The sequence below is a fragment of the Erithacus rubecula genome (genome assembly GCF_903797595.1).
Source record: "Erithacus rubecula genome assembly, chromosome: 5".
Classification (NCBI taxonomy): Eukaryota; Metazoa; Chordata; class Aves; order Passeriformes; family Muscicapidae; genus Erithacus; species Erithacus rubecula.
The window spans coordinates 67,099,758-67,113,954 of record NC_136687.1 but is presented as its reverse complement, the minus strand read 5'-3'; the positions used below and the strand labels follow the sequence as shown (position 1 = coordinate 67,113,954).

Here is a 14,197-nt window from a genome sequence, read left to right as displayed (position 1 = left end):
AAAAATAGTTTGGAAAGAAGCTGATGTGTTTGGGAGGTCTTGAACTTGACCTGTATCCTGCTGGGTTCTTGCTGTTCCCAGAAAACTAGGACCAGACAGTTTGAGATTCCGTTTAGACTTTGTCTGTGTGAGCCCCTGTGAGTGCTAGGATTTTGGGTGGGTTTGAGTGGGAAGTGAGATCCTGTGAGCAAACGGATCATCACCTTGCTGCTGTGAAAAGGGATGGGGAGACAGGAGCCCTGTGACAGATGGGCAGCACACGGATCTTGCAGATCCAGTGCAGGCCTTGGGCTCTGCTGGCGTGGGATGGCTCCAGCCCCAGTTCAGCACACATTTTCCCACTTGGAGTTGTGCTTGTGTGCCTGAGGAGCGCTGAGGTTTGCTGCACAGCCCAGCTCAGGGGTTTTTGTGTCGTTTGTGCAGTGGAGAACGAGAACCACTGTGACTTTGTGAAGCTGCGGGAGATGCTGATCCGGGTGAACATGGAGGACCTGCGGGAGCAGACGCACAGCCGGCACTACGAGCTGTACCGGCGCTGCAAGCTGGAGGAGATGGGCTTCAAGGACACTGACCCGGACAGCAAACCCTTCAGGTAGGGCCTGCAGGGCCAGGAAGGCCGGTCAGGGATTCCTGACCCTCCTCAGCTCCTCACAGCTGGCCCCAGGTGAGCTGGGAAGAGGCTGCCACGGCCCCGTGCCTGAGCTTTGGCTGATTGCTGCACACACAGCTTTATTGGTCTGCAGCCCAAGCCCTTAGCCAGGGACAGCAGCTGTGTGGGAATCTGAGAGGGAGTGATTGTTTTCTCCTTTCATTTCCTGTTTCCCATTCCTCCCCAGCTTTTCCCCAATAATTACACCCCCTGCCTTACAGCCCCCCACCTTCCTCTCTGCCTCCAGGGAAGGCAGTCAGGATTGCAGTGCACCCCTGGGGCTGTGCCCCTGTGGCACACGAGCGTGCCAGGGGTTGCCATTGGTTTGGGGTCTTATTTCTGACTTGCTGAGCTGATGCAGCTGCAGCAGAAACTCTGCTGCAATCAGTCAAGCCCAGCTCTGTTACTAAGCCCAAGTGTGAAGCTTTATTGGATTTCCTTTCTGGAGAGCTCTGGCTTAAGATGGACTCAGCCCTTCCTTTGGAGGAATCTGAGGAATTTCCATTGCTTCCTGTACACGAGGCCTCTTTTGACCAAGCTATAAGTAGAAAGGAAATGAAAATGTACAGAATTTCTCCATCTGGTACGTGCTAGTTGAGAGCAGTTCACTCTGGGTGCCTTTTCCCTCCAATAAACAAACAAAAGCTACGATCCCAAGCTGTTTGGCCAAGGCTGATGTATATCTGCAATGAGGGAGATGTTCCCTCTGAGCTCAGGGATCAAAAGGATGCTTTTCCTTGCATCTTGGCTCTGGGAGCCACAGGAACTGCTGCTCTTCAGCCAGCTTGCATCAGCCAGCAGCAAGGGAGCTTTTGGCAAATGTCAGGGGCAGCAGGGCAGGAGGTCCCAGCAAACCATGGGTGCTTGTAGGGGCTTGTGTGAGGTGTGGAAAAGGGAGGCTGGTGGTGTCTGAGAGCCCTCCCTTGCTTGGCCAGGCTGCAGTAGGTCAGGAGGGAGCACCAGGATCCCAACAGCTCCATGATTTGGGGTCTCTCTGCAGAGAGACCCTTCTGCTGTCCTGTGGGCTGGATTCTCTGCTGCTCTGGTTAAGCATTCCAAAACACTCCTTTGCCAAATAATATTATTTGCCAGGGCATCCTTCTCTGTGTGGGGGCGTGTTGAGAAATCAAGTTACTCTTGTAATTTAGGTTCATATGTTTGTGTACTTAAAAGCCAATTCCCTTGTCATCTTTGCCTGTGAGAAGCTGCAGGGATCCCAGTTGGTTTGGACTGTTATTCCTTAGGGCTGTAATTGTTTTTTTTTCACATGCAGCCTGGGAGTTGCCAGGCCAGTTTCTCTGAGAACTTGGCTCCTCTGGAAGTCAGAGTCACTGCAGCAGAGAATGAGGCTTTGAACCCAGGACAATCTAACAGGAAGCCCCTGCCCCTCTCCCTCCTGCCAGGCCTTTCCTGCTTGCCCATCACCCAGCATCATGCTTCTGGAACTGAGCTTTGGAAGAAGTGCTTTGCAGCCCAGGATCTGATGAGCTGCATGCAGAGCTCTCCATTTCACTCTGTGAGGCTCTGCTGCTCCCTAGGACAGCCTGCACTAATTGCACATTCAGTTTGTGCTGACTGAGCAGCAGAGGCTCACCTGCCCTTGGGCTTTGCCAGATCCTTCAGAAGGACTCAGGAATTTAAATAACAGTGTCCACAGTCAGAGGATTAATAAATCCAACACTGTTCTAGAGATTTTGTTTTGAGTCTCCTGAAGTCTGTGTGCTGGCAGAGGTCTGGTTCTGCACTTAGCTAAGAATCCAAGATGCCTCTTGCCCTGCTCTCCCACGAAAGGATTTTTGTCATTTTTAGAATCAGTATTTTTGCTTCCATGTGTAGGAAGCTGGTGTGGTCATGTGGAATGGTGTGATTTCTCTGGGGCTGTGCCAGTGCTGTGCCAGAACAGCTCTGGGCATCCTGTCTGGACAGTATTTTAGGAAGTAACTGAAGTGCCTATTAATTAGCAGAGTTAAATACAAGGCTTGGGATAATTTGACAAGTTGTGTTACCCAGCTCAGTGTTACATCCCCTAAAAAAAAAAAAACAAAAAACAAACAATAAAAAAGCCATCAGAAACCCCCAGCACTGCCAGGAAAAGCAAAAGCTTGACTTTATTTGAATTAGGATATTACACTGGCCCAATGGTTAATGTGTTACTTATCACACGGCTGCAATATGTCCATGTGACTTCAGTGGAGTTTTCATTTCAAAAATGCATCTTCAGAAAAGCCTCTTGGGGGAAATAGTTATCATTCCCACACTATCATTATGGCTGAGCTATCCAAATCCATTTAAGGAATAAAACAGAAGAGGAATTTGACGTCCAGAGTTCCTAAGAGGCTTTAAAAATCTCAGAGGTACGTGGACAATGTATTTTGTGTCCCAAATCTTCACTGCCTATCTCAGTGCTGGGGAAATAAAGGAATGCCAAGGAGTAGATGGGGAATGAAGGAATCCAGCAATGTGGTTATTTAGAAGAGGAAGGCTGCTGATGGTTTGGAAAGGCCAAAGGAGAAAGGGAGGTTTCCCTGGGTGGCTCTATCTAAATCAAGCTGTCAGCAATGAGCAGTGCAAATGAGTTCTGCTCTGTGTCAGTGTTGTGCTTAATGAATTACACAGGGGCAGATCTCACCCCGGGTGTGCTGCACAAATCTTGCTGGTGATGCAGTGCATCCTGAGCAGGGATTTTCCTCCCACTGCTGCCACCTAGCAAGCTGGGATGGGTTATGGTCTAGCCAGGGAGCTCTGACCGTGTTTTGTGACATGACAGCCTAAGTTTGCAAAGGCTGAAGCTGATGGCTGTGCTTGGAACACTGCTCTGACTGGCTTTGGTGTGTTTTCACAGTCTCCAAGAGACTTATGAGGCAAAGAGGAATGAATTCCTGGGCGAGCTGCAGAAGAAGGAGGATGAGATGAGGCAGATGTTTGTGATGCGAGTGAAGGAGAAGGAAGCAGAGCTGAAGGAAGCAGAGAAGGATGTGAGTATGCTGTGGCTCAGAGGGCTTGGGCAGGGCTGTTGCAGAAAATGCCCTGCTGGGGCTGCTCCTCAGCCTGCTGGAGGGGCACATGCTGCTGCAGAGGTGCAGGCAACAGTGCCCCCCTTGCTCTGATGGAGCCCACTGGGTGCCAGGCACTGAGGGATGGAATATGGAGGTGTGCAAGGTGGGAATTCCCACCCTCTGTGTGCCTGTGGTTGTTAGAGCAGGGCTTTTCCCACCCAGCCAGGCAGGCTGGGCACAGGGAGTGCCTGCAGCAGCACTTGGGGCATCATTGCCAGTCAGTCAGGGTGGAACATGCTCCTCTTCCCAGCCAATTCCCAGTGTCTCTGTCCTGGCAGCTCCACGAAAAGTTTGACCACCTAAAGAGGACTCACCAAGAAGAGAAGAAAAAGGTGGAAGACAAAAAGAAGGAACTTGAGGAAGAGCTGAGCAACTTTCAAAAGAAGAAGGCAGCAGCTCAGCTATTACAGTCACAGGCTCAGCAGGCAGGTTCTCAACAAACCAAGAAAGACAAGGACAAGAAAAAGTAAGCGGATGTCACCACACCCTTTGTAGGATTTGTTACAAATTTTGGGAGGTTGTTTTTTTCTTTCTTGCTGCATGTCTGTATTTGCTTTTCCCCATTACCAGACTGGAAACAGGCCTTTTCTCAGCCTGATCAAATAAAATATTTTTGTTTTCTAAAGGGTGGGCCAGGGACATGATATTAATTTTTCTCTGGAAGAGTACCTTCAGATTTTATGTTTTAGTCTGACTGGTGTGGGAGAGCAATTGGATGGTAGAGGTTTGATTTGTGATCTGTCCAGCATCTTCTGGAGCTATGGGATGTTCTGGACTCAAGATTTATCTGCCTGAGCCAGAATTATTAAGGGAGTTGCTACCCATCCTTTCTTTCCCTGGTAGTCTCCTGTTCCCATTCCTTAAGGTTATAGTTGTAAGTAGAAGTTAACTAGAAACCAAAACCACCATGTTATTTTTACATGGGGAATGCTAGTGCCAAAAGTGATTACTTGGAAGGTCGCTTTAAAGACAAGAGGCTTTGGTTTTGTATTTTTTTTAGAAAAACAAACTCCTATGGTACCGTAATTGCAGTTAAATGGCATTTGTGGTTGTATCAAGTTGTCATAATAAGCTAAGAAACCCTTTTAGTCAAGATCATGGCACTGTTTTTTACTATTTTATATTCCTGTCCTAGGAGTGTAATCCTTTACCCTCCACTGGTTTTTGCATTCCTAGTAAGGGGGTGCTCATGCAAGTCCTTTGTGAGTCCCCTGTGCTAAGGGTGCTTAGTTGGTACCTGCCATTGGGAAAGCTGGGGATGCAGCAAATCTCACTGGAAAACACTTGGTTAACCCACACACAAAAAGGACAGTTCCACACTGCTTTCACTGCCCAGGAGAGAGCAGGGGGTGCTCCTTAGAGTATCCTGGCTGAGGAACACTGTCCCCCCTGGAGGGGCAAGTGCCAGCAGGGACGTGGCTCAGGCACCTGTGTGGCCTGAGCTGGGTGGCAGCAGTGGTGCTGCAGGGGCAGCTGTTGGGGTTTGCAGCTTTTACACTGGGCCCTGCCTCTGCTGCTGCCCAGGGAGGGTGGGGAGGGCCTGGGCTGGCTCCTCAGCTGATGTAAATTGATGTAGCTCCCATGGAGCCCTGCTGCTGGATGCTGGCTGAGGACATGGCCACAGGCCCCCTGGGATCCATGGGCTGCTGGGTGCTGCATGCTCTGCTCCACGGGGAGAATCCTTCCAGACCACACCCAGGGGTGTCAGGCTGAGCACTGCCACCAGCCAGTGTCCCAGGCAGGCTGCACACCCTTCTGCAGACAGACTGGGACACTTGGCTTCTCTCCCCCGAGAGCTCAGACATGGTGAAGCACTCCCTGAAAGGAACAGAAGGTTTTGAAGACACTTTTACTCATCTCTGAGTTGGTAGCCTAATATTTTTAAGAGTCAGTCAGGGTGTTTCATCTCTTAGCTGTAGGAGCAGTGCAGTACAGAACAGTCTAGGAGGTTCTGTCCCTTTGGGCAGCCAGTGTGAGCTCCTGTTAGGTTCCAGCATGGTGGGTGAGGCAGGGCTGTTCCAGGGACTGTGACAAACACAGGTTCTGCTTTGCTGCTGCATTCACAGAAATCCAGCCTCCAGGAACATGCCTGTGTTTTAGTGTGCCCTTGTGTCACCCACACCAGGTGCTGTACTGCTGCAGGTGTTCTCTAGTGTCAGTTACTAACTGAGCCTTTGGAGGGAATGCTGATGCTCCTGCCTTGTAGCTCACCTTGGTTTTCTAAAGGCTTTGAGTTTCTCCTTGCACTCTAATGGGGAGCTGCAGTTTGTGTAGTTAAGGCTTCCAGCCTCTCTCTCTGCTGCCATGGCCCCTGGTGCTTCTTGTGCAGCTGCCAGAGGAAATCCTCACTGTGCCTGACCCTTGCAGCCTCCCCACAAAGTAATTCATGGGAATGCTGTCTTTTCTCAAGGTGGGATCAGATTTCTCCAATTTGGACAAGAGAGACTTTCCACTGTGCTGTGTATGCCAGAGGGAAGGCTCAGGGTGAAATCTGCTGCTGGCCTGACTCCACGAGGCAGAGCTTGGCCTTCCTGATTTCCAGACTATTCCTCCAGAAATTCTCTAGCTTACACTCTTTTTCATCTCCAAGTCTGGGGCTCTGGCCTGACATCAGCAGTGTGGGGACAGCACACCTGTGTCCCTCCTGAGGCACTGAAGGGGTGGCTGCAGAGCAGACCCAGGCACTTGCTGGGATGTGGGGCTGAGCACACTCTGACCCTGCTGCAGTGTTGGTGTGGGGCTGTGCTCCCACCCTGAGCAGTCTGGAGGCAGCTCCTGGCCAGAGAGCAGTGGGAAGGCCAGCAGCCTTCTGGTGCTGGCTGGATGGCCACATGCCTCAACATGTGCTGTGTGTTGCTGCTCATCCACAGCCCCCAGGAGCCAGGACCATCTGGTTGGGTTCTGTCTCACATTATTTAAAGCTGCTTCTGAAAGCCAAACATAAAACTTTTTTATTCCCAGCTTCCTTTCCACTTAAGTTTCCAGTGCAATGTGCCAGGCCTGGCCATTGGGGCCGTGCTCATCCCAAAGCAGCTCCTGAGCTGCAGCACCCATGCCAGGGCCTGGCCCAGCACCCTGTGGAAAGAGGATTTGGTGGTGCCTGAAGGCTCTGGCCTGGCTGTGAAAGCCCTTGGGGACATGCTGGTGTGCAATGGGTGCCTGAGTTCCCTCCTGCAGGGATGCCCATGGGCAGCTGCACTGTCCCCCCTGGGCACAATGAGCCCTGGGGCCACCAGGGTGCAGTGGCAGGCTGTGACCTGGGCCAGTTACAGGGCTGGCTGCTCAGTTCTTCTGTCCCCACAGCTTTTCTTTTTCCTTCTGCTTGTCCTAGGCCAGAGTAGAGCCCAGCCTTGAGGTTGAGTCTCTGTAATTCCATAATCCATCTGCATGCCCACCCACCGGAGAGGGTTGCTGGTGTTGGCTCTCCTGGCTTTCTTTTTTTTTTTTTTTTGCATTTAGAGTTCAATTAGTGCTAACTTTTTTGTTTTTTGTTCTGTTTTTTTAACTTGCAGTGCAAGCTTCACATAAAGCCTGTCGAGCCAAGGATGTTCCTGCATTCACCTGCTTTTGCAGTAATGTGTCTCTGCCATCTGTTTTCTTTTTATATTTTTTTTTCCATTTTTTAACATGAATAACTATTAACTCATTAATAACGTAGTGGGAACAAGAAGGAAGAGGGATTGGGTGCAGGACTGTGTGCAAGTGGAAGTTCAGGGGTGGGTGGAGGGACAAGGTCATGATGATACCATGTATTTTTCTCACCAAAACCAGCAGCAGTAAATTATTTTTGGCCCCCAGTCTGAACGGAGAGTCAGAGTTGGATGTCAGCAGCTCAGGTATTGGCTGGCTCAGGTGTCCTCAGTGCTGCTGCAGGGAATGAGTGTGCAGGAGTGTCCCAGGCAGCCCAGCCCCTTTAGGCAGGGCTGGAGCTGGAGCTGAGCCTGCCCCCATTCCCTCAGGAGCTGCTGAGTGCAGCAGCCCCAGTCCCTGGGCAGAGGGAGGGGGGTGTGTGCAGATAACCAGTGTGACTGACCCTGCATGCTGTGACATTTGCATGATAATTGGTGTTAGTTCTGTGCCCTGCTGCCTGCCCTGGCAGACCAGAGAAGGAGCTTGGGCACACGGTGGCTGTGCTGCCCCAGCAGGATGTGCAGCAGGAATAATGTCCTGTTCAGGTGTCCTGGAACATGCCAAGGAGCTGTAGGATCAGCTCTGGCCAGCACACAGTGCAAGGGGGTCTCCTTAAAGTGTTTTTTTCCATGTCTTTTCTCTCAGTCTATCCCTTCCTTCCCAAGGAGTGGCAAGCTGTGCTTACCCTGTGGCTCCTGCATTTCTTCCTCTGCCACTGCACAGCCAGCACTCCCTCTGCTCCTTCTTTAAGCCCTCTTACACAAAACTCTTCTACCCCAGTCTCCCTCTACAGCTGTTTGCCTGCCTCCAGGTGGAATTTCTCTGGGGGAGAAGAAAAGGCAGGATTCTCACTTTTTTAAATCACTTCTTCCTCAAGTGTTGGATTGGGAAGTGCTGGAGGTTGGCTTATGGGTTGTCTTGCTTTTTAACCCTCACTGCTTAAACATGGCTTTAGGAAGAGCATAGCTATGTACCATGTCTTGGACAGACAGCAAAAATGGATAAGTAAGCTGGAAATCAAACAATTGACCTTTTAATCATTACTTTTTTTTTTAAATTAAGCAATTTTTTATTACTGTTATTTTTTTTTATTGTTGTCATTGTTTGGGTTTGCCTTTTTTCCCTCCTGGACTTGCCAACTATGCACTTTTCATCAGGTTAAATAGGTTTGCTGCAGGATTGTTTGGATAAATGAAATTCTGGTTCTTGTGGCTTCTGGCAAACCCATCTTCAAAATCTTGAGTTATGAAGGAAGAAGTTTGAGTTGTTTGCATGAGTTTTTTGCAGTCACATCACATGCCCATCACCAAGTGCTTGTGGCAATATGCTTTGCTTCAGCTGCCTCTGTGCATGTCCTCCTTTTAATTACCAGTGTTTTGTGCCAAGTAGAAAACTTAATTTTAACATTTATTTCTCCTGCTTCATTTAACAGCCCTTCAAGGGATGTTTAGTAGGGGAAATCAGCTGAGCTGAGCTTTTCCTTTTTGACAGAAAGCTGTGGCCAAGTGCATTAGTGTCTTTTTGGTTGAGTTTTTCTCTAGCAGAAAACAAGCTGTGCTGGAGAATCTGGGAATAAACCACAAACTTGAAGATGTCCAAGGTACTGTTTTGGCTTTTTGCCAAAGGAGATGGCAGTGACCTTTTCCCCATCTCAACCCCCAGGGCCATGTTTAGCTTGTTCCTGCTGCTCCTGTTGCATTTCTTTGCCTGTGCCTTTTTCCACAGCAGCCCCTGATGTGCATGGAGTGAATGACAGACTCAGGTCTGGCTGGATGTGCTTTCACCTGTGCATGTGAGTACAGCAGGGGCAGCCTGCTCCTGGCAGCACACCAGCTCTGCTCTTCTGGCACATTCTCCAGCCCCCTCTCTTGCAAGTGGGGTGGTTAAAACTCCTCTAAAACTGCATGTTCCTGACAAGGTGGATTTCAGTCCCTAGGCTGATGCAAAGGAGCAGGAAGGCAGACTGAAATGTGCCTTTTAGGGATGGTGAGCTCCCAGGCCATGAAGCAAACCCCAGAATGGAAAAGCCAGGACAGTCCAGGTCTCTGTGAGGGGCTTGGCTGCTCTGTAGAGAGGGGGCACACGTGGGTCTGGCAGGCAGTGGGACAGCAGGAGCTGGAGAAGGGTTTGCTGCCCCAGAACCTGCTGGGGGTCACACAGTTCCCTTCAGGGAGGGCAGTGAGCAGGGACAGCAGGCCCTGGCAGCCACCCCGGGCTCTCTCCAGCTGAGAGCTGCCACTGCTGCCACCCCCCAGGTGCTGTGACAGCTGGAGATGTCAGCAGGGACACTGGTGTCCCCCTGCAAGCACGTCCCTGTTCCTGCAGGCAGCTCTCTGCTCCTCCCAAACCGTCCCAGTGCAGGTGGAAGTGTCTTTTTGTGTGTGAGCACAGCAGCTCTGTGCTCTGCCCCAGCCCCTGTCCCTTGTGCAGGCCCAGCTGCACGTGCAGGGTGTGATATCTGTGGTGCTCCCACCAGCACGTGCCAGCACGGGGCTCTGCCAACATGAAGGGTTTGTGTCATTGTCGGGAAACAAAGCTGTGAACAGCAGTAGAAATCTTGTATTTTTAATATCCTCATTGCCTTAAACCATAGGTGTAGGACTTTATTACCTTGCTATTGGAAAATAACCCGTGTTTGTAACGAGACAATTGTGTAACCTACATACAGTGTTAATGCAAATGATATGTATGCATCTGTTAGATATTGTCACTTTATTTGATGTTAAAATATTTCATTTTTTTGAATTACAGATGGAATAATAACCTTATAGCATAAGCTCAGTTATTTCTTGTATATGCTTCAGGTTACAGATCCACATAGTGCCAACACTTGAAGTGGGGAGAGGAAATATATTTTTACCCAAAGCTTGGTCTTTGCGTGCCCTTTGTGACGTTTGCTGCTGCTGGGTCACAGGAGGGTCCCCTGTCAGCCTCTGCCTTCCCAGCAGGTCGTTCTGTGCCTTGGGGAGCCTCTGTAGGTCCGTGCTGGTGTCTGTCAGTCGCTTCTCGTGGTGCCATGAGCTTGTTCCCCACCTCAGGCCGGAGCTGGTGTGTGTGACACCTGCCTGGTACATTCCTTCCCCCGTGACTTCTGTTAAAATGTTGTTCTTCCTTTGTTCCCCCCCATCCTCACTTTTTCATTTCAATTCTGAACCTCTGTTTCTTTCTCTCCTGTTTTTCTCTTTTTCTGTAGCTTCTTCTTTATGTAGCGGTCACCTTGCCCCACACCCCCTCTCCCAGTGGGCCGCAGGGCCCGGGAAGAGCTGCGGATCGGGCAGCCCTGGCAGGAGAAGAGCCATCCCATTGCTGCGTGCCGTGTGCCCTCCTCTCCTTCCCCCCTCTGTCCCCCCCGTGCCTCGGGGCTGTGCTGTGCTGTGTGTCTGTGCGGGATCCTCTGACACTCCAGGCTTCCAGCACTGCCAGAGGAACGGCCGCCGCAGGGCTCGGCCCCTCCCACACCTTGCTCCGCCTTACCGGGACTTTATTGCCTCCCTCCTTGTTTGCTTTGGCCACGACACTGCTGGTGACACATGAACAACAGACTGGGGGTGAGTGTGTGCAGCTGGAGGATTTAATTTCTAATTCCTGCCTCGAGCCTGGCTGCTTTGGACACCACAGCTCCGTCTCCAGGGCGTCCTGTGCTCCTCTGGCATGGCTGGAAATCCCTCCATAACCTGGTGACGTTCTCTGTGTCGCTGTGTGAAGGTGGATGGAGCATCCTGTGGCACTGCTGGAGCCTGTCCTGGACAGTCAAGGCCTTATTTTCTGGCTGTGCCTCGCTATGGGCAGAGCAGGATTCTGGTTTTGTACAGCTGAGCTCGTTCCTAGATCGAGGGCTTCCTTTTGTTCTCCTGAAGCCTGATTAGTGATTATTTTTTTAACGGTCCTGAATGTGGGCAAATTGTTAAAATTTCTACCTTGTTTACTTTGGAAGTGAACTCAAAGCTTGAGAAGTGCCAAAGGATTGCTTGAAGGTAAAAACAAAACTGTAAATGTGTGTAGTGACCTCCAGCTGGTTTGGGATGGATGGAAGGAGGCAGCCTGAGCCTCTTGGGATGTTGTTTTGTGTAGAGTGATGCACTTTTCTTTTTAACCGAATACTAGTGATTTATTCTTTGCATCTGTGAACCTCAGTCCTTCAGCCTGCCAAGGTAAAGCTGCCCTGAGTTGGTCTGAGGTTGGCCCCTGGCAATGTGTGTGTGACATGCCAGCTGCTCAGGGGCTCTGCTGAAATCTGCTGGGGGGGTTTTCAGAAGCACATTGTTTTGCAGCACTCCTCAGTGATAAGGTCAGCTCCTTCCAGCCAGGTGGAGGGAAAACTGCCTAGTCCTGGAAACTTTTGCAACCAAAGAAGTGACTTTATGGATACACTCAGAAAGGTCAGGATTGTTGGCTGTACCCATTTGCCTGGTATGTAGCTGGACTTGCTGCTCCCCAGCCTGGAGGGCAGTGAATATTTGCACAAGTGTAGCTTGGGACAGCGTGTGCAGTGATACTAAAACCAGAGCTGCCCTGCTCTCAAGGCTGCAGGGGCCTCTGGTGGTACCCAGTGCCTCCCACCAGAGGGCCAGGTCTGAAATTCTGCCTTCTGCAGGTCTGTTCAGTTCAGCCTTCCCAGCACAAAGCAGGGTCGAGGCCATTGCTGGATTAAACCTTGGCTGTGTCTGTCCCTCTCTTGCTCTGCAGAACTCTGTGGGTGTTTTTCTTAACTGGGAACCACCACTTGCAGGATGGGATCCCTGCGTGCCCCAGGCCACCCATCCCTACCAAAAAGCCAAGTTTGAGCTGCACATTTTCAGAAAAAAAACAGTGAGTAACCATGAAAATGCCTGCAAACAGGGATTAACCACACAGCCAAGGGCCCTCCTGTGCCTCATGCAGGCCATGTCCCCCGGGCCAGGGCTGACTCACAACATGCCTTGCCCATTAAATGCCCAGTTTGTTCTGCCTGTTCTTCCAGTGGTGGCACCTGTGCCAGTCTGCAGTGCCAGTGGCCACTGCTGGGGGCTCTGCAGCCATGGCAGCCTGCAGCTTGCCCAGGGAATCCCCTCATTATGTTCTCCTCAGTCCTTGCACCTTTCTGTTTTGTTGCTTCTAAACTCCAAATGGCATTCCTTTAAAAGCTTAGTATCAAGAGGAGCAGATGGGCACAGCCCAAATGCCTGTACTCACACGGACTGCCTTTATTTTGCAGCTCTGTAGAGTTTTGCTGTGCTGGTGCCATGAGCCCTGCTTGCAGCTCGGGGCTGGAGCAGCAGCGTGCCAGGGGAGGTGGCTCCGCTTGAGAGGGACAGGCAGAGGAGAGGGAGGATCCAGCCCTGCTGCGAGCCCGAGGTGGCAGCTCGTGTCCTCTAGAGGTCCCCTGCAGCCAGAATTTGTGCGTGACTCTCAGAAAGCTCGGTGGAGGTGCGTGCGAACTGCCAGATCCTCTCAGCTGGACTCAGCTCGAAGGAACGGGCTCAAAACACGGAGTAGCTTTCTTACAGGGCAGGTGCTACACTTGGGGGTTTGTTGCCCCGGGTGGACGGTGTGAGCAGAGGGTTGTGGGGTTGCTTTGGGGTTTTTTTAAAGGTAGATTCAGGGGCTCTGCCACAGCCAGGGCTGGGACAGGGGGTGGCAGGGTGACCTTCAGCTGCATCCCACATAGCTGCAGCTCGTGGGGACGAGGGGGCGGCTCAGGGAGCCCCAGCAGAGCTGGGAAAGCTGCTTCATCCACTCCCCGTGGAGAAGCTGTGCTTTGGGGTTAACCCTTGCGTGGCTGCTGCAGGGGATCCCTGCTCTCCTGCCTGGAGAGCAAATCCTTGCGGGCTCAGGGAAGCTGCGGGGAGCAGCACAGTGAGGGTGAGCTGGGATTGCAGCTGGAGGCTTGGGAACAGGCAGCAGTGTTCCCCTGGGATCTGGCTGCTTGCCCTGGGGAGCTCCCTGGGCTTGGGGCACTGAGCCAGTGCTGGGGTTGGTGAGTGCAGTGGTTTGGTGCCAGTGCTCCTGAGGGAGATGCTGGGCTCCTGGGCCCCCTGGAGCACAGACCCTGTGCTGCCATCCTGAAGCACTGGGCTGCTGTGCAGTTTGTGGGAAGGTCACTCAATGGGAGGAGTCAAGGGCATCAGGGAATGTTTTCCTGTGGGAAACAGGGGCCCTGTGTTCCAGCACTGGAGTCAGCCTGCTGCTGAAGGTGATGGGAGCCAGGAGGCAATTGGGTTTGTGCACAGCACCAAGGAAATAAAACGTGTCTGTCTCTTTCTGCAGCCCCCGGGGCTGGGCGTGCCTGTTTGGCACTGGGGGCAGGAAAGCTGCCTTGGAGCCAGGGACACTCAGTCCTGCCTCCACAGGTGTTGCCTTCCCAGGGCCCACCAGGTCAGCACAAGGAGGCCAGGAAGGGCTCTGGGCAGTTTTGGGAGAGCCACGGTGATGCTGTTAATTGGGTCATTTTGCTGTTAATTGTAATTTTGGAAGTCAGAGCTCTCCCCCCAGGGCTGGCACGAGCCAGGGCTGTGCCCAGTGTGGGGCAGTGCACGACCTGCTCCTGTCCTGTGGCTTTGGGGAGCAGGAATCAGTGACAAGGACACAGTTACCTCCCCAGAGCCATGCAGATGTGCAGCACACAGCAAACTGCCCCAGCAGCACCCAGATGCCTCCTGAGGCCCAGCTCCCCTCCTTGCTGTTCCAGCCAGGCCCTGCCAGCTGGCACTGGCTCCCTGCTCCTGTCCTGTGTGCTGGTGCTGTGAGCAGGGAAATGGGAATATGCCCTTAAAACTGGGGGGAAAGAGCATGGGGAAGGGAAGAAGCCAGTGTAATTTAACTGGAAAAGATGTGTAATACACCATGGGCTGGAAGCAGCGAGCCCCACAACTGGGAATATCCT

General features: G+C 51.8%; 1 protein-coding gene across 6 annotated transcripts in view; it reads left to right on the top strand.

Moving 5' to 3' along the window:
• Window positions 1-12,223, top strand: part of SEPTIN11 (septin 11) — a 46,293-nt gene extending 34,070 nt beyond the window's left edge. For 4 of the 6 annotated variants that reach the window (XM_079306006.1, XM_079306005.1, XM_079306003.1 and 1 more), the window contains 4 exons: window positions 424-592; window positions 3,492-3,624; window positions 3,984-4,171; window positions 7,218-7,248. In XM_079306006.1, the coding sequence (XP_079162132.1) occupies window positions 424-592; window positions 3,492-3,624; window positions 3,984-4,171; window positions 7,218-7,233 (506 nt within the window). In that variant the 3' untranslated portion in view covers window positions 7,234-7,248. Of the gene's footprint in view, window positions 1-423; window positions 593-3,491; window positions 3,625-3,983; window positions 4,172-7,217; window positions 7,249-10,528 lie in introns of those variants that run through there. The other 2 variants (XM_079306008.1, XM_079306004.1) reach the window with 2 other exon arrangements.
• The last annotated feature ends 1,974 nt before the right edge of the window (window positions 12,224-14,197 follow it).